Genomic DNA, 18861 nt, shown 5'->3' with positions numbered 1-18861 from the left:
AAAAGTTGGTAAATAATTGGTAATCACAAAACAATCAAATAAATATTAGTTAGTGGACTCAAATAAAGTTGGTAATTTTTATAAAAATTATTAATTTTAAAACATTGTTAGGTTCAATTAATAAACTTTTGGTAAATTAGTAAGTGAACTCAAATAAGAGTTGGTAATTTTTATAAAAAGAAAATGGGATAAGATCAGCGTAGTGTCATAACTTTTGTACGATACTCATTTTAATGTTGTATTTTTTTCCCTCACTTAAATATCATAAATTTAAAAAATCAATCACTAAAGTATTGTCGGTGATTTGTCTCATCGGAAAATCTAACGTGGCATTAAAAAAAAAAAATTGAATCATTTGACGTGGCGTGCCAGCGACAAGCAGCAGTTATCATTTGAGATACTAAACAAAGTCGCAAGTTGAAGGAATCGGGACAAATGGCATCGCTTCCTGTTCTTCTCGCTTCAGACCATCACCGGTGTCACTTCAGCAATCTTTCGGCTTCTTCCCGACGCCCGCTGCCCAGATCTGCAACGTCAAACGTAGTCGGCAGCTCCGGCGACCTCCACGGCTATTGAAGGTAAGCGACCAGATCGGACCAGCCCAACTTTCTTCCGTAGGATCTTCCAGATCAGTCGCTCCCTCTCGCCTCAACCCTGCACATCCCGCTTGATTTGCTTCGAAGACGAGTGTTGAAGAAGATCAAAGCCCAAATTTGCGATGAGAGAGAGAGAGATTGAACCCCTAATTTGCGATACAGAGACGAACACGAGGAAGACAAGGGCAAGTGAGACATCATCGTCCTTTCAGGAAGATATATGAATAAAAACGACGTGGTTTCCGTTAAAAGAGAGAGACAGCAGGTTGCATGGAAAGACGTCGTTTCTCCACGCTGAACTTCCATTTATATTTGAAATTCCACATCGAAATGGAAAGTTAAGTAAAAAAAAACCATATATGATGATTTGTTTGCTATTCACATAAACGATTTTACTTGACACTTAAGTGAGCCAAAAAAAAAAAGTTATAGCACCCAAATGAACGTTGTACAAAAATCATGGCATTCTCACTGTTCTCATCCCAAAAATAATAATTTGAACGTATTGTTAGGTTACATAAATAAATGTTGATAAACTATTTAAATTATCGATAATTTACAACAGTCCAGCAACTGTTGATATTTCTAAGATAGTGTTGTTAACTTAACAACGTGTTAATCATCCTGAAACGACAAGTTGCTAATCAAAATTTTATTACCAATAGATTTTGACACTAATTTTTCGAAATTTTATTAGCATGGATGGTGTTGTGATGTTGTCTCTACAAAAAAAGTAAAATCATCCTGATTCGACAAATTCAAAACATGACATTCTATCGAGCATGCTCAACAAAATCACCATGCTCTTCAAAGCCCAGAATTGACATGGATTTAGGGTCCGTTTGTTTTGCAGAAAACAACTTCCGAAAAAATATTTTCCGAAATTTCCAGTGTTCGGACGGCGGAAAATAGATGATCAAAAAAATGTTTTCCGGTTAATGGAAAATCTCCCCATCAGATTGTGAAAAATAATTTCCTCTTTCGAAAAGAGGAAATCATTTTCCCATCCTTAGACACGCGCTCTCACGCAATCTTTATTGCGCTACTTCTTTCCTTATTCATTTATGCCCTCTTTCTCACGAAACCTAGTTTTTTGATCTCATCTCCTCCTCCTTCAACACCGATGATCAGCAATGGCGGAGCATCCCCTCATCCGGCGATGTTGGATCTCCGCCCTCATGAAGTCCCGGGTTTCGATCTCGTCCTCCTCCTACTTCGATCTCGCCGATGATCCCAACGGATGATCCGCGGCGGCGAAGCATCCCCTCGTCCGCAAGCAAGCTCGAGCCTCGCCCCAGGCTGGTAAGGCTCCGCCTAGCCCAATCTGGCAAAGTCGAGCTTGGGCCTCGCCAGATTGGGTGAGGCAGAGCTCTCATCGGCCTAGGCCGGAGCTCGGGCCTCGCTAGATCCGGCAGCTAGGCGGGGCTCGGGCCTTGCCGGAGCTTGCCAGAGGTTCGTCGGGCTATGGTGAGCCGCGAGCTCACCGGATCTAGCAATGGAGCTCGAGCTCCCAATCGAGCTCACATGCTAGATCTAGCAATGGAGCTCGGCAAGCTCCCAGATCGATCAGCCTCGAGCTTTCTTGCCGCAGCTAGCCATCCGGGCACGAAGGAAAGAGGAGGAAGGAGGAAGGAAAAGAAAAAATAATAATAATAAAAATTTCGCGGCTTGCTAGAGCCGACAAGCTCACGGCTTGCTGAGCTCTTTGAAACTTTGGCAAGCTCGGGCGAGATCGATCAAGCCTCGAGCTCGCCGGATCTAGCAACCAAGTCTTGGTCGATCGTCGAGCAGCCAGCCATCATCACGCATGCGGCGAAGGAAGGAGGAGGAAGGAAAAGAAAAAATAATAAATAATAAAAATTTCAATTTTTAAAAAAATACAAATAATTAAAATTTCGTTTTTTAAATATATATAAAATAAAAATAATTTATTGATCAATTAAAAATATTAAAATTCAATTTTTGATCATTTTTCCCAAACAATTAAATTAACTAACGAACGATGGAAAATATTTTCCATTCAAAGTTTAGGTTTGACCAACATCGAAAAATATAATCATTTTCCTGAAAAATAACTTTTAAAAAATATTTTCCGAAAATATGATATTTTTCATGAAAACGAACGGATCCTTATAATCCGAATTTGGGTTCGTTCATTAGGAATTGCCAACCTCCTTACGTGCTTCGCCGTTCCATCAAGGCTTTTGGCTCCCTCCCCATCTCTCTCTCCCCCCACTTATTTTTAACCTTTTCGTTTGGCTTCTCATCTTCGGGTCTTTTTTATATGATGCCTCGACACCTCAACCCGTAACATCAACGCCACGTATCCTCGAAAAATATTAAAAAGTGCTGCACCAACATTTCTCGTTGCTTAAATTGGACGAAACTCACCGAAATATTTGATTGTGCAGACCAAATTATGGGACTTCATTGTCCTATTTAAAAGTTTTGGGACCCCCACTGCATTATTGATTAAGTGTTTCGCGAGTGGAAACACAAATATCGGGCATTTAGGTCCTAATGCCTATGCATGAATGTTGAGGACTGCGGATGAATCAAGAGCGATGAGCTTCTTGTCAGATTTGACCATTCCACGATGAGGACTGAGTGGTATAATGGCTTGAAATTCCTCTTGCCATCATGATGTCATAATCGGCATGCAAATACACATCTATAAAAATATAGAAAAATCTTAAATTTAATATATTGATATCAATTTAGTCATAAATTTTGAATGCTACCAATTTAGTCCTAAACCTTTTAATGGTGACAATTTAATAATAAATCTTTTTAACCGATGCCAATTTAATCCTAAACATTTTGATTTTGTGCCAATTAAGTCATTCTAGATAATATTAGCCAAATTTTTCTAACGTGGACGTCAACCGACTTATGCGACACTACTAATGCTAATGTGGCCATGGTTGATGGTGGCCACTAGCCATGGCCGAGCCTCGGTGAAGGTTGGCGGTCGACCTTGCCCGATTTGTCCTAGGCAAGGGTAGCCTTAGTGAGGGCTTTTCACACCAAATCCAACAAAGCCGGCCCATGGCCAGGCGGGCTGGCCTTACTTAGCCAGGGCAAGGTCGAGCCCCGGGGAGGGTCGGCCTTGCCCGATCTATCCTGAGCAAGGGTAGCCCCACTGAGGGCTTCCCTTACCAAATCCAGTAAGGCCAACCCTTGCCTATGCCAAGGCGATCTTATTAGGTGTCACACAGGCGAAGGCAATGCCTAGTGAGGCCACCTTAGCCTGGCTAAGGGCCGACCTCACTGAATTTGACAAGGGGAGTCCTCGCTTAGGCCAGATCCAACAAGGGAGACCTCGCCCAAGTTAGGTGACCTCATTGAGTGTCACATTTGCCTAGGTAACACTCAACAAGGCTGCCCTGACCTAAGCAAGGGTCGGCCTCGTAGCGGCTTGGCCTTGCCCTAGCTAGGTGAGGCCAACCTACTTGGCCATGGTTGGTGGCTAGCCACCGCCTAGTGGAAGAAGAAAGGAGAGAGAGAGAGAGAGGAAAAAAAATTATCTACATTAACATTGCCAATGTTACGTGAGCTAGTCGGCATCCATGTCAACAAAATCTAGCCAAAATTAGCTGAAAATATTGATTGACATCAAATCAAAAGGTTTGTGACCAAATTGACATTAGTTTAAAAAATTTATGGCTAAATTGACACCATTAAAAGGTTCAAGATTAAATTAATACAAATACAATAGGTTTAAGACTTTTCTAACGCTCTTCCTGATACACATCACATTTCTTTCATGATCAAGCTAAATTGATGAGTTCCTGGAGTTCAACAGGCCCATCAAGGGGTAAAGTGAACAAACTTTGAGGAGTTGATATGATGAACTTCGAACCGAGTCGTTGACACATTCATGACCCGGTAGATGCTCCGGAGGGTCTTAATTTAGACTGCGCGACAGCAGCTCAAGGACGTGGGTGGTGAGCTCTGTTGGTCAGTGCAAAGCCGGTCTGGCGAGCGGGGTGATCATTATGCAGCCGCCGCAAGGTTGATGCGGCAAAACGAGAGGTGTTCAAGGATTCACGCGTGCTGCAAGAGGCGGACAATAGCCTCCAGCATAGGGTTAAAAACTTCGGTGGCATTTCAAATCGATGATGAGGTCACAAGGGTAAGAACTAAGAAGCCAATCTATGCAATGAACCTACAGTTGTTCTGCTTTGGTGGCGACGAATCACCCGCGCAGAGTCGAGCCAACCAAATTCTTCAGCTCCCTCTTTTCTTTTTCTTTTTTTAAGATAAAGCAAGGAGATGCATTAAACATCAACGCAAGGAACAGGAATTCCCGAGTGCAACAAACAACAAACAGAAGCTTAAACAACAGAACTGCTCTCATTTCATAAACGTGCTATATGAGCAGTTCTTTGCCAAACTGGTTAAGGATGAGGACCCAGCAACAGCCTCGCCACCTTCCCAAATGCGCAAATTCCATACTTGTGATGAGCATGGTAGATGAATCTTTCAGAGTTTGGTGGGGAGTCCAGTTTTGGAGATACCGTATATGCTTTTGGCTCCTTGCAGGAGTTTGCATCAGGACCTCTCTAAACATATGAAGTTCTTTTGAGTGTAAAAGAATCAGAGATACAAGAATAAGTCCACCACCCACTGGAAGGCCCCATGGGAATTTGAATCCTAGCTAGCAGCATGGCTAAAACAATGAGGTCCATTTCCTAAGCACATGGTATCTAATCGTGGTATGCCTTATTCTCCTACGAAGCCCTGCCCTTCTCTCTCTCTCTCTCTCTCTCTCTCTCATCCTCCATGAGTGCCGACTAACTTTAGCATCAGACGGGCTAACAGGAGAAAACTCCGGGGCCTTTTTGCAGTTTCTCTTTGCTCTTGGACTTGGGACTGGTAACAATGGACCGTGCAGATTCCAGCAACAACCATGCCCTAAGATAGTCTCACAATGCACTGGAGGTTATCTAATGCCCTATGATAAGTACTGCAATGTGTTTGTAATGATTAACTAAATCCCTCAAAACTAAAATCTACATAACAAGTAAAGAAAGTTGTACTATCTTCCACTCATAAACAGCTTCACAGCTTAAAAGTGAGATATAGGATGGAAATATGAGATAACTCTTCAATTAGCTTTATGATTACAGGGTAACTTGATATGGCATGTTGGCAAATGTTCATTATCAAATAGAATTCTGGTGTTTCAGATGATTATAAATGATACCCCAGGACGCCATATCAATTTTGTCACGGTTGAGAACATTTACCATCGATATTTCTCTGTAAGTGTAGCACTCGCTCTTCGACTTTCTCTAGTCTGTATCCTGCATCAGTGGTACAATTGTGCCGGTTTTCTTCATCAGTAGGGCCAACTAACCAAGAGATGATGAACTGCTAGTGTCTTTATCAAGAACTTCAACTAAAGAGAGAAGAAAAATTCCTGAAGGGTTATGATGCTTGCAACTATTGATGACCAATATCATCCTCTGACTTCAGTAATCTGGACGTGACTTGAAAGTTCTGGCGATGAAATTGTAATTCCCTAATATTGGTGACCGACAACATGATGCGTCTATTCTATATTCCTATTACACAGAATCCTCTTCATCTGGAGTCTGCGGTTACCCAATATGCACGCCAAGTCGGTTTAACATATAGGACAATGACCATGTGATATAGACTCGAGCTCTGTTGTAGTTACTTGTACCTATCATGATTGACTGATATGCATTCAACTAGCAATAGTAGTTCAACTGACTCATTCATATTAGTCACATACTCATTTAAATGTGCTCAGTGAAACCACAATGATTGTCCAGATTTTTACTGATGTAAGATCTAAAAAAGATTAGGCTTAGCTAACATTAGACGAATCAATCATCCTCTCTTCCAGATGATACTTGTCCTAACAGAAGATTTGACACGGAATTCATCCAAACTGCTCTTTCATCAGAGAAGCTCATTCCTATCTGGATTTTCACCAGAAATGTACAAAAGATATGAGATGGTTTGAGTGCATAACAATAGCTATAGCGAGTGACTCTAGGAGGTTTCCGTTTTCTTGTTCTCTGAAACAAAGGAAAATGAAAAGACAGGAAAATTTTCTATACGAATAGCCTACATAGTGGTCCTGACCTGCCAACTGCATATGATTACAAGTCTGTTGCTATATTTTGTTGTTTCTGATAACCCGAGCCAGCCATCTTCAGTAGTTCAAATGCACCTATGGTTTCGTCATCAAAGCCACCTGAGAACTGAATTGTCGAAACTTAGATACGCCCATACATATAGAAAAGCAAAGTGTCTTTTCGCTGCATAGTTTACCTGGTGAACTCGGAAAGCAAAACGAACCCCTTGAAGCATAAGATTGTCCTCTTGTGAGTACTCACTGGAGCGCATCTCTCTAGCTATCCTCTTCATGTATTCCTTCGCCAGTTTTAGCGAGCTCAGCTTCATCTGCAAGAGAATGGAGAAGCACCTCAAGCTGTGCTCTTAACTATAGTGAAATGACAATTTTGATGCGGTATCATTTTCTGTGGTGAGATTAACATATTTGGAAGCTCTTGTAGGTGATTGTGTCAGTGATTTGAACCAGCAGCCTACTTGAACTTGGGATCATACGTCGTGTAGCAACAATATTTTGCCCAGTTTTTCCCGTTCAAAAGCTACCTACCTGACCGATCAGTCCCGTGTCCAGCATCCATTGCCAAGGAATCTGAAGATCTCTGTATTTCTTACTCGTGCTCTCTCTCATCCGCTCCACGTTGTTAATACTTTGCTCCAACCTGCGAATGCGAAATTGGAATCACGGAATCAATAAACAACATCTTCAACGGACACATGGAGAAGATGATAAATTTTTATACATGCTCGCCTGTCTTGCAATGCTTGCATCCGTCTCAGGGCCGGGATGAGGGGCTCCTTGGGATTGTCCTGGAATGAAGAAACTTCGGATTCTAAGTTCCTCAAGTCCCGATAGCTAAAAGCCGCTTCCCTCATGGCATCTGCTTTTCTTTCGGGCCAATGTGGAAAATGCTTCAGGACCGCCCTCTCGTCGACCAAGGACGACAGTTCTTCATCCAGCCACTTGATGAACGCCTCCACGTCAGTCATATCTTTGAAGGCTGCCGATTCCACTTCCTTGATTAGGAAATTGATGAATTGCCCCTGCCTCTCCACGTCAGATTTAATCTGTTCACAACTATGTGTTTTGAGCCAAAGTCGGTATTTATCAAATACCTTTACATACAAAAAGTTAGCTGCTAAAACTTACAGCCGAGAGATAAGAAGAGCGGTTCTCGATCTCTCCGATCATGTTCCTAGTGAAGGTGACTGTGGGTACTACTGTTGGGTTGGATTTGTTCTCCATCCGTGCATCTTTCCTCGTCAGCGCACGATACAGCTCCACCACTTCCGGCACACGGCGAACTGCTCGGATCCCTGAAAGAGATCTTGATGGCGGTGGCGGTGGGGGTGGTGCTGGTGCCGATGGCGACTTTTTCCCATTCTCATCTTTAAAGGAAGCAAGATTACCATTAGGCTTCGGTGGCGGAATCGGGATCCTTTCTTCTCTTTCCTTTTTAGCTGCAAAAGCCAGTCTCGGAGATAAGTTCTGGGTGGGCGAATTATGTTCCACTATCTTAGCAGTTGGTTTCTGCAGAGATGCACTTTCGCTCTCTAGCGAGTTCTGTATCTTCTTCCAGAGAAGGGACTTCCTTTCGTTGTCGTGCGCCTTGAGGGAGCTTATCTGCGACTTAAGGCGTGCTGCTTCATGCCTCAGCTCCTGATTTTCTTTCTCCAGGGAAGTATTCCTTGCCAGACAAGCTTCAAGTTGTATCCTGAGCAAGGCGATCTCTGAGTCATCGCCTTCTCTTGGCATTTTCTCTGCGTCGTCTATTTTCGCCTGTAGAAGAGGCAGGACCAGTGACACTAGTTATGTCAGGACCTCCTTACCTTATATATAGCCTTATTTCTCAAGTAAGGGATGTTTCGCCGAATGGTGAAGGAGCAGCGATCGTTTACAACAATGCCCCTCAATGCGGTGGCAATGGCAGTTGGGCCACCAGAAGGCTAGTGTTGCGGACAAGGTTGTTTTAGACCTTTCTCTGGTCTAGCTTTGGTTGGCTACGGTGATTAGCATGTTGACCTTTGTATTTTATATTGAAATTTAGGTGAATTGAGAGACCTTGGGGTTCCAGTCACAAAAGCAACGAGGGGATTTTTTTTTTTTTTTTCATTTTTGGTAGTTGTCCCTAGAAAGCCATGGTAGGTGTACCATTAAATTTTATGTTTTTTGCTTTCACTGTGTTCTCTTTTGTCATCTGTTAAAAGAAAATTATTGAATTTGCCGTGACCTGGAAACTACTGTTCAAAGGCAAGGAAGTTTCTTCTACATTTAAATCTTGGGGTCTGATGATGATTGGCCCAGAGGCAAAATGATTCGGGACTGATTGCAAAATCCTATCTGCACAAAGAGTGAGAAAGCATGATCGGTTGCCCTCCTTTTTCCAAGGTGTTGGATCAAGAATGGGAGAGGGTGGCAAAAAGAGTCAATCTGGTACTGAGTTTTTCTTGCCCTTTAAATTGGAGCCAATGTGAATTGATGTGGATATATCTATGGCAGCAAATGGGCATGTACTGATTTTTTGCTTCTGAAGCAATGGAAGGGAATGGAAGGAAATTTGGGGAAGAAAATATATAATGAGAAATGAAGGAAAGCTAATTTGCAGTGCAATGAAGGATGCTGATTGCTGACAGTCGAAAATTAAAGGAAAAGAAAAAGCTCCTGATTGGTACTGCCTACCAGAATGAGATATTACTGATTTTCTTCCTTTTTACTTTTACCTTGTCCGCTCTTCATTCTTGAGGACACAAAAAGAGTACAGTGCAGAGCATTTATTAGTTGGTGCAACTCTTATGGCTCAAGAGTGACTTAAACAAATATTTTGTTTGGAGCCTGCAAAATCACACTTCTACCATTTGTATTTTGTTTAAACTAGATGATTTATTTCCTGTAACTAAGCGATCATACAAAGAATCTCGCCTTTGATCATTTGATTTCCCAAAGGTGATGCGATGCTCTCACGGACGTCCTTGAAGATCAGATCTGTACTCCATTGTCCATTAGATATTTCTTGGAGGCTATAATGTGATTGAACACAGTAAGTACACTATGTTCTGTTGATGAGGACAACAATACTGCCAATATCAAACTTTGAAGCCAATTAAACTCAAGAAAAGCCCAAGTGTCTGTACTTTCCGACAAAGCTTTGCTTTGTAGGTCGGCTAGAGCAATTGCCCCATCATGGGAAATTTCGTTATACACCACTTACACTTCGGGCATTCAATGGACATCTACCCCTGGTAATAGAGGCAAATGAGTTCTTCTGCTTCCATGGTGATTCTTTTCAACTACATCTTCAAAGGGTTGCAAACAAGAATTTGAAAAAGCATGGAATCTCCATCAAATTTCACCAAGTTACAGAAGTTATTCACAGCAGAGGGGTGGATGAGACCAAAGCCGTAGATTCTGTCGAATCTCACTGAGGTATAGAAGGCGCCCGCAAAATTTCTCCGACGGCCGAGTAAGGACAAACCTGAGCAGGAGAGAGATACTAGATCTCTTAACCGTGATGGTTCGATCAGATCCATCGTTTTTGCCGTGTGGGGCCCCTGAAGCCAGAGATGTTCTGCTCATACCCCTTCTTTGGAATTCCCTAAAGACTAGGGAACCTCATGGACCTGCAACTTGCCACATGATAATAGAAGTAATGGTGAGAGGGCTTAAAATGTGGACTGGTTGGGACATGTCACCTAATTAATCCTTGACGTTTCTTAACCACTCAAATGTATGCAGACTCTTGCGTTTCTTTTCACCGAAATTCTCTGCCACTACATGCCCCAGGATCAAGGGAACTTATTTTAGAAAAAAGCTATTTATATGTTTAGTTCTTCTCTTTCTGGTTGGTTTCCACTCACTTTGCATGGTTCAGATTTCATTCTCAGTTCTGCAGGCAGTTGCAGACATTTATTGCAGGAGAGCTGCAGAGGCAGCCCTTGGTTGTATGGCATTTCATTGCATTACTGGCACTTGGTTTCGGGTAATGTCAATGTATGAAGATCCTCGTTGCCTTATCTTTTCGGTGGATTAAATGTGGAAAGTTGATTCTGAAGTAGAAGCTTTGGTCGGGGTCCAGCACAGCTCCATACCGATAGATGTTTCTGGATCTGTCCATTCGTGTGACCCAATGAATGAGAGGTAGGCTTAGCAAAGTGTTGTCCATTCGGGTGGGTGTCATGAACATATTCCAAGTTGCCTTGAGACGAATCAAATACGGTGAGAATCGAATCATGTTTTGGTGCTAGCCGGAAAGGTTTCGAGTCGGACACCGTTTGGGTTAAGTTTTGTGTCCGTTGATGTACAAATTTGCACTCTGGTCCTGGACCTGAAATCTGCATACCAAAGGCAAAGTATACCTGAGTAAGGAGGCTTCTATTGGAATCACAACCGAGCCTCCGATTCTTAGATCAGCGACAACTAACAAAGAACAGATAATGAGCTATCAAGAGAATGTCATTGATGGGGTTTAGTGAATATATATGAATGATTTGACATTGATCCTCTGTACCGTATGAAGGCTTCTTTGGATATGGAGCTGTTCTCAGTTCCCTTGTGTGAGTGAAACAACTCTCCTCAAATTCCCTTCCGACAATTATCGGTAACTCTGCATTTTGATTTATTGGATTTGTTGCTAAAACATCAGCAATAAATTCGAACTCTTGGCCAATGGCAAGCAAACCAAGTTAACGAAAGTTCATTTCCGTCTCTCTGTATCATAGAGCGAACCCAGAAGATTTGCTGCAAATAAAAGTACCGTCCAAGAAATCTCTAAATGATGGCGTTGACTCCACTGTTCCAAGTATGATTTCTCCTTTAAAAAAAAAAAAAAAAAAAAAAAAAAAAAACCCGATATGTCACTTTTATATAGTACGAACAAAATATGTCCATCTACTTTGCCGGTAGGCTGCAACTTATAAGATTAGTCCTACACTCTATTCAAGCGTATTGGTCTAGTGTCTTTACTTTGCCGGTTTCGGTCCTAAATAGTATTGAGAAAATCTTGAGACAATTTTTATGGAAAGGCGCCACTCTTGGCAAAGGTGGGGCTAAGGTTGCATGGGATGAAGTGTGTCTTCCTAAAAATGAAGGAGGATTGGGTATTCATAAGTTGAAAGACTGTAACAAATCAGCGATGCTTAAATACATTTGGATTCTTTTTACATACAAAGAATCATTATGGTGTCATTGGATTCATTCCAATTTTTTAAAAAGGGACAACTTTTGGATCTCTTCCTCACCTTTTATTTGCTCTTGGGCTTGGAAAAAAATCTTACTTCTAAGAGTGGAATTTCGGCTATCATTTCTATGGAAAATTGGAAATGGTCTTTCGGTTTCCTTATGGTTTGTTTGTTGGCTTTCAGATGACCCTTTTGATCAGATTATTTCGCATCCTCTTATTGAGACATCTGGTCTTCCAAAGCATGCAGTAGTCATGGATCTTCTCTCCCCTATGGGCGATTCCTTCAGGCTTTTCCTTCAAAGCTCGGGATTCTCCATTCCGATTTCATCCTCTGCTCCGGATCGTTTCCTATGGAGTCGGGATCCCTCTGAACCCTTCTCAGTGGCTTCTGCTTGGGATTGCATTAGAATAGAAAAAAAAAAAAAAAAAAACTGGGTGCCTTGGGCTTCTCTTATCTGGAACTTTGATATTGCTCCTAAATTCCAGTTTAATTTGTGGTTGATTACGAAGAAACAGTTTGCCAAACCAGGAGCTCCTTCTCTCTCATGGAAGAATTGACTTTTGCACTTGTGCATTATGCAACGAAGTTTCTGATTCCATCAACCACCTATTTTTTGATTGCCATGTCTCGGCTTCTCTTGCTTTCTTTTGGGCAACAAGGTGTAACTTACCTTGGTGAGCGAGACTGTGGGCGGAGAACCTTTCTTGGGCTATAAAATTCTTATCCGGTAAAGTAGGGGTGTGCAAAATACCCGGGAACCGCCTAGACCGCCCAAAACCGGACCGAATCGAACGGTTCTTGAGGGAACCGGTCCTTCCCGATTCCAATTTTTCAGAACCGGTGGGTACTGGTTCGCTTCCCGATTCCATGGGCGGATCCGCCCACCCGGACCGGACTGAACCTTTTTATTATTAAAAAAATTACTAAAAAAACCATAAATTAGATCTCATCTCCTCACTCCCTTTGTCTTCTGTTCTCTCTCTCTTTGTCTCTTCCTCGATTCCTCCTAATCCTATCGCCATTTCGATTCCTCCCCAAGCGTTGACGCCGCCGCCGCCGCTCCTCCGCCCGCTGCTCACCCCCCGCGTCGCCGCCACCCGCCACAGCCGCGGAAAATTGTTTCGCGACCGTTCTATGTTGAAAACCCGACCATAGACCTCCTCCCCTCCTTCCCAACTCATAGACCCGACCGTTCTATATTGAAAACCAAAATTGTTTCGCGTCAAGATCGGTTCCATGGATCCACCCAGAAACCGGACCGGACCAGACCGGCGGTCCGGTTCCCGGGTAGATCCATGCAACAAACAGGTGGATCTCGGTTCTAATTTTTCGGAACCGGTCCTTAGCGGCGGTTCTTGCTTCTAGGTCGGGAACCGTCCACCCAGACCATGCACACCCCTATAGTAAAGGTTTCTTCTACTGTATTGCTAGATTTTCTTTTGCTGCCTTATGTTACTTGATTTGGAAAAAAAAGGAATGATATTATATTTCATGAGGAAGCCTTGGTCGTCTCTGCATTGAAAAATCACCTAATTAAAGTTATAAATGAGAAAGCACTTACCTTCTCAAATGTTCCGGATATCCCAAGAAACAAGTGTCTTCAGAGGAACTGGGGCTTTGATCCCTCCATTTTCTTAGGCCATCCTTCGACTCTATAGGTTGCTTATGGATCGCATTCCTGCTTCAAGTTACTTCAACTCTCCGTTCTTTGTCTCTTCATTTTTTGAATTGCCAAGGTTTCATGTTGGCTATTGTGACTTCTGTTTTAGTGACCTTGTTGGTCGCTTTCTGTTTTCTCCTATATTTGTTTCTCTTTGCCTTTGGCTCTTTCTTCGGCTCCCTTCCACTCTTTCTACTTACTGTAGTTAGAGTGTAAGTTTTTTGGTGCCGCTTTTGTATATTTGTCCAAAGCTATATATTCATTACTTTTACCAAAAAAAAAAAAAAAAAAAAAACAAAATATGTCCATCTACTTTCTCGCCAAAATATTCTGTTCAATAGTCGAGCTAAAAGCTGGAATATACTCGCAAGTCCCAACCAAGTCTCAAACCGAAAGAATTCAATTGTCACCAGAGCATAGTAAAATTCCAGGTGAGATGCACTTCCAACAGCCATCGAACTCGAGACTTTTTGCTTGCGGCCGATAAATAATTATCGGAACAGACTCCAAATATTGAGAATGAGGTTGCTGATTTTTTGGTGATTCGTAATATTGCTCACTGATAGATGGCATCTGTAGACCTGTCTAACGAAACTCTTGAGAAGTCAAATGCCTTCTCATTATATGTTCTGGCATTGCATATCAATTAAATGATTTTATGAAGTTTCGGTGAATTGCTGCGATTACTGGTGATTGGATTAAGCCCTATTTTTTTTAATTATTTCTAGAAATTACTGTGTGGTTGATTGGATTACTGGATTCAAGTGTTAATTGCTGTGACATTCATTTTTTTGAGCTCGATCACATTCTTTATTCATTGATGGTGACTTATCAAGACTTCCGGATCCCCTTTTGATCATTTTTAATTAATATTTATCAAGTTGGATGAAACTAATTATCCGTACTAGTTTAAAATAGTCAAGGTCTATCTTACTACCACCAAGCAACTTGACTATCTTATGTTTACAATACCGTCTGATAAGAATAAAGCTACCAACTAGATTGCAAGAGATGTGAAGATTTGGACTCTTTCATGGAATAGTAGGGATCTTAAGGTCAATCATCACTTTACTCAATGTAACTCTACTAAGGCAATTTGGGAGAAATGTGCATTACTCTGTTCTAGGTAGAATAATATAACGCGAGTATGTGACATGTGGGAAGCATTATTTGGTATTTATTGTGGAGATAGATCTTTATTTGATCATTATGTTTGGTTCATGACCATTTGCCGGTAATTGGATACTTATCTTCCTACCTCGAATGATTCACCAGTTCTGGCCAAACGCCAAAAAGATCTGTGGGTGATATTTTATCTCAAATCATTAGGGCCCAAGCATTCATCTCTTCGCCAACATATTACATCTCAAAACTCTCTTCCTACAATGGATGAAGTCTTCTCTTAGGCTATCCGCTCTATAATCACTGAGAAGATTTCTTCCACACCAGTTTTGGAGATGAATGCTATGCTTTCCCATGATCCTAGTGGACATGGAGGTCGAGGTCATCACTACTGAGGTTGTGGACACGGTTTTCTTCATAGTGGAGGTCATGGAGACCGTGATGGAGGGGTTGGTCCTTGTGGTGCCATTAGTTCTATGAATGGTTGTGGCTCACATTATTGTTGTCATTGTCAAAGAGCCGAATATACAAAAGCATTTTATTATACTCTTCACCTAGAGCTCATGCCAACCCTTGTTGCCTTGACAAAGGTTGAAGACTATTATTTCTCCCTCATCGGCTCCACCAAGTTAAACTACAATGCAAAATACAGGCGATTCCGTTACATTGACACTTGTTGAATATGATACAATAGTTCACTCTCAACAAGTAAAAGGATTTTCAACTCCTGTGACAACTTTGCCACAAACCTCCAAAGATAGTTCATTTTGTTTGTTTTCTACAACGTCTTACTCCTGGGTTACGGACTCCAAAGTTACCAATCTTGACTAGTAACTCTAACCTACTATCTTTATTTCATTCTACATCCCCTTTATTATCTGTAAAATATGGGTTTTGGCCAAGTCAAAAAAAAAAAGTTGAATGGTTAAAAGAAGAAGAAAGAAAAGAAAGGAGGAGGAGGAGGAGGAGGAGGAGGAGGAGAGAGAGCCTTTGAGAGAGAGAAAGAAAAAGAAGAAAGAGAGAGAGAAAATGAAAGAAAAGGAAAAAAGAAAAAGGAGGAGATAAAAGGGAAAATAAAGAAAGAAGGAGAGAGAGATGCGACCAGAGAGCTCGTGCAAGGGAAAGAAAAGAGAGAAGGGAAAGGAGAAAGAAAAAGGGGAGAAGGGGAAGAAAGGAAAGAAAGCAGGAGGAAAAGAAAGAAATAAGAAGAAGGAAAAGAAGAAAAAGGGCTTCATGCGTTTGTCACAGGAGCCTCACCAAGCTAATTCAACTAAGTATCGCAATGCTCCATAAGCACTCTCACCTCTCGTTCGCTCAATCGAAGTAGCTTAAAATTTAGGACTCGAAATTCAGAATTCATGTGGCGAAGTCTGATTTTTGAGTTGTTGAGCTACGTGTGTGTATATATATAGGAATAATAATTTGGATGTTGTGGAGCCGTAGAATTTTATGGAACTTGATTTTAGCTTACAGTTTACTCCTAAGAAAATTTTCAAGTTTTTTAGCGCATGATGAATAGTGCGGGTCTAGCTACTTCAGGGCTATATTTCATCAGCTTTGGCTTGATTTTTGGTTGGCTAAATTGAGGTTCTTGTAGCACGTTGAAAGAGTTTTCTATTGGTTGTAAGAACGTTTGAAACAAGGTTTCGTGGAGAAAGTTATGACATGACAAAGTTTCACCTCAAGCTTCGCGTTGCCAACAACTTGAATAATCGCTCTAAATATGCAATTTGTTAATGTGAGGTGTTATTTTATCGACAAATAAGCATAGTTTAGTTGAATCGATAGTTAGAGTAGCATATTACTTGATTTTGATATCATTTTCAATTAATTGATAGGAATACGAGTGCATTCGCTCGAGCAACTACCATGAGCTAACTTTCGGCTTTCCTAGGTAAGTGGTACTATCTCTTCTAAGAATTTATAAACTCATGTCTTCAATAAAGATTTGATATATTATCAATTACAAATGAGCATGTTTGTTACATAAAATTTGGGCTGAGCATTGACTACAATTTGGTATTTGTAAATGGTGTGAGAATTGTTTGATGGAAAAATATATTCTGTTTAAGGAATGAAGTTCAGAAATATTATATATATTTGTAAAATATTGTATGACATGCATTTAATTTGATTCAGTTTAAAAAATGATTTATAAGACGAGTCTTGAAATAATTTTAGAATGTTTTATGAAAAGTATTTCCGACGAATGAGTTAAATTACGAAAGCTATTAATGAATGATTTGTTAAATGTATATTTGTAAAATATTGTATGACATGCATTTAATTTGATTCAGTTTAAAAACGTTTATAAGACGAGTCTTGAAATGATTTTAGAATGTTTTATGAAAAGTATTTCTGAGTTAAATTACGAAAGCTATTGATGAATGATTTGTTAAATGTATTTTGATATGTGAGATTGTTTATGGATTGAATTTCTAGTATTGATGGATTAGGTTGGGTGCTCAATATCACTGTGAGCCCAATGAGGGGCTTGTGAGTATTCGCATACTAGTTTAAAATATTCTTGTGGGCCAAGCCACTACCTAGAGACCTTACAAAAAGGGGAATTTTCATCATATTGTTACAAGGCATTGTATTGTGACTATGTTTTGATATTGAGTAACAAATTGTTCAATCAAGTGAGTCATTGACATGTGATATGAGTTTGGTTAATGAAGTGGACAATTGACATGTGATTTGAGTTTAGTCGATGAAATAGACCATCGATGTGTGATTTGAGATTAGTCATTGGAATGAACCATTGATGTCTGGTTTTATATGAGATGAATCAATGGAATAAACCATTGATGGGTGATAAAAGATTAATCAATGAAATGGATTATTGGCATGTGAATAATGAAATTCATCAATGGATTTGACCATTAATGTTTGTTTTGATGTTATTGTGAAATGAATATTTCTACTTAAATGTAGCTATGTTGAAGCATATGTAACTTATTATCTCATTATATGTTTTTTATATTACGGATTTAGATTAAGAGGGTTGTGGTTTGGTTTGTAAATATACATAGTGGGTGCTCAATCCATTTAGAAGAAATGCACTACTCATTGAATTATGATTGCTCACCCCTCTATCTTTCTAATGTTGTTCAAGTTCTTCAGTTAGCAATAAGTACTGCAAGAGCGATACAACAAGGGGACTATTGGGGAGTTGGATTTTGATGGTTTAAGGCTGCAGTGAAAGGACGATCTTGTCATCCCCATTCTTGATGGTTTTGGGGTGTGACATTATCAAAGTTAGTTACATTAGCGAATGGCTCACAGTCTCAAGTTATTGGTACAAAAGTTGCTTATTTGAGTCCTTTCCTTTCTTTGTCATCAAGAAACTACATATTGTTTCCTAAGTTGGATAGGAGATCTACTTCGGACTATTGTGTGTTTTTTGTAGATAATTTAGTTGGTGGAAAAAGCAAAAAAAAAAAAAACATGTAATTTCCCGATAAAGCACTGAAGCTAAATATCGAGTTATGACACATGTGACTAGCGAATTACTATGGTTAAAGATGTTACTATCAAATATTGGAATGTCGACATCAAATCCACCAATGTTATATTGTAATAATCAATCCACTATTCATATTGCATCTTATCATATCTTTCATGAGTTACATTGAGGCTGATTGTTAGTTTGTGCAAGAAAAGGCTCAAAATGAGAGATTATCCTTCAATACACAAAGACAAAGGATCACCTTGCAGACATCTTAACTAGATCTCTACGGGGAAATAGAGTAAGTTTCTTATGTAACAAGTTGGGATTATTTTATATTTACATCCCAACTCGAGAGAGAGTGTTGAAAAGTATTATCAGTAATAAGCATATGACAACTTCAAGAGGACCGACTTCTATTTTTTATTTTTCCTTTTTTAAGACCCCTAAAAACCAAAGCTTGGTTCTGGAAAAGATTCAGCATCGCTATGGCTCTCAGATCTGACCAATATGTAACGTGTTCTGTTTGCCAAAACACACCAGTCTCTGCTGACAAGTGAATATGGTTGAGCTTTATTTCTAACAGGAATGCTTGCAGATTTCCGTCGCAACTCATTTAGAAGTTTGGATCTTGAGGAGCAGACCTAATTCACAGTAATCAGTTTCTCGACTTGACGAGGCACGATGAAAACGCGATGGAACAGAAACAGGAAATCTTCAGCTTTTATTGCAAAGGTCCAATCATG

The 18861-nt window shown here is 40.5% G+C and overlaps 1 protein-coding gene across 4 annotated transcripts; it reads right to left on the bottom strand.

The window, feature by feature from the left end:
- Positions 1–4883: 4883 nt before the first annotated feature.
- On the bottom strand, positions 4884–8536 carry LOC104422376 (protein CHUP1, chloroplastic). 4 transcript variants are annotated; one of them, XR_005546775.1, is made up of 6 exons: positions 7855–8536; positions 7456–7772; positions 7255–7366; positions 6906–7037; positions 6717–6828; positions 4884–5905 (listed from the first exon to the last, which is right to left on the bottom strand). XR_005546775.1 is itself a non-coding variant. In XM_010034689.3 (6 exons), exons 1-5 carry the CDS (start codon positions 8458–8460, stop codon positions 6734–6736), a joined length of 1269 nt encoding a protein of 422 aa, XP_010032991.2. In that variant the 5' UTR covers positions 8461–8535; the 3' UTR covers positions 4884–5905; positions 6717–6733. The 4 variants fall into 4 exon arrangements, 3 of the variants coding, with proteins under 3 accessions (XP_010032991.2, XP_010032993.2, XP_010032990.2); XM_010034689.3 differs by having other exon boundaries at positions 6717–6835; positions 7855–8535; XM_010034691.3 differs by lacking the exon at positions 4884–5905 and having other exon boundaries at positions 6510–6828.
- Between the last annotated feature and the right edge of the window lie 10325 nt (positions 8537–18861).

Source organism: Eucalyptus grandis, chromosome 10 (genome assembly GCF_016545825.1).
Source record: "Eucalyptus grandis isolate ANBG69807.140 chromosome 10, ASM1654582v1, whole genome shotgun sequence".
Taxonomy (NCBI): domain Eukaryota; kingdom Viridiplantae; phylum Streptophyta; class Magnoliopsida; order Myrtales; family Myrtaceae; genus Eucalyptus; species Eucalyptus grandis.
Note: the sequence above shows the minus strand (reverse complement) of the source record. Positions and strands in the feature narration are given on the sequence as shown.

Bases quoted from the DNA above. Each gene is read 5' to 3' on its own strand.
- LOC104422376 (XM_010034689.3), bottom strand. From the start codon at position 8,460: ATGCCAAGAGAAGGCGATGACTCAGAGATCGCCTTGCTCAGGATACAA. The intron at 7,367-7,455 runs GCGAGCATGTAT...TCGCATTCGCAG, and splicing joins ATGCAAGCATTGCAAGACAG to GTTGGAGCAAAGTATTAACA. The intron at 6,836-6,905 runs GTAAACTATGCA...TCGACAATTCAG, and splicing joins TTGCTTTCCGAGTTCACCAG to TTCTCAGGTGGCTTTGATGA.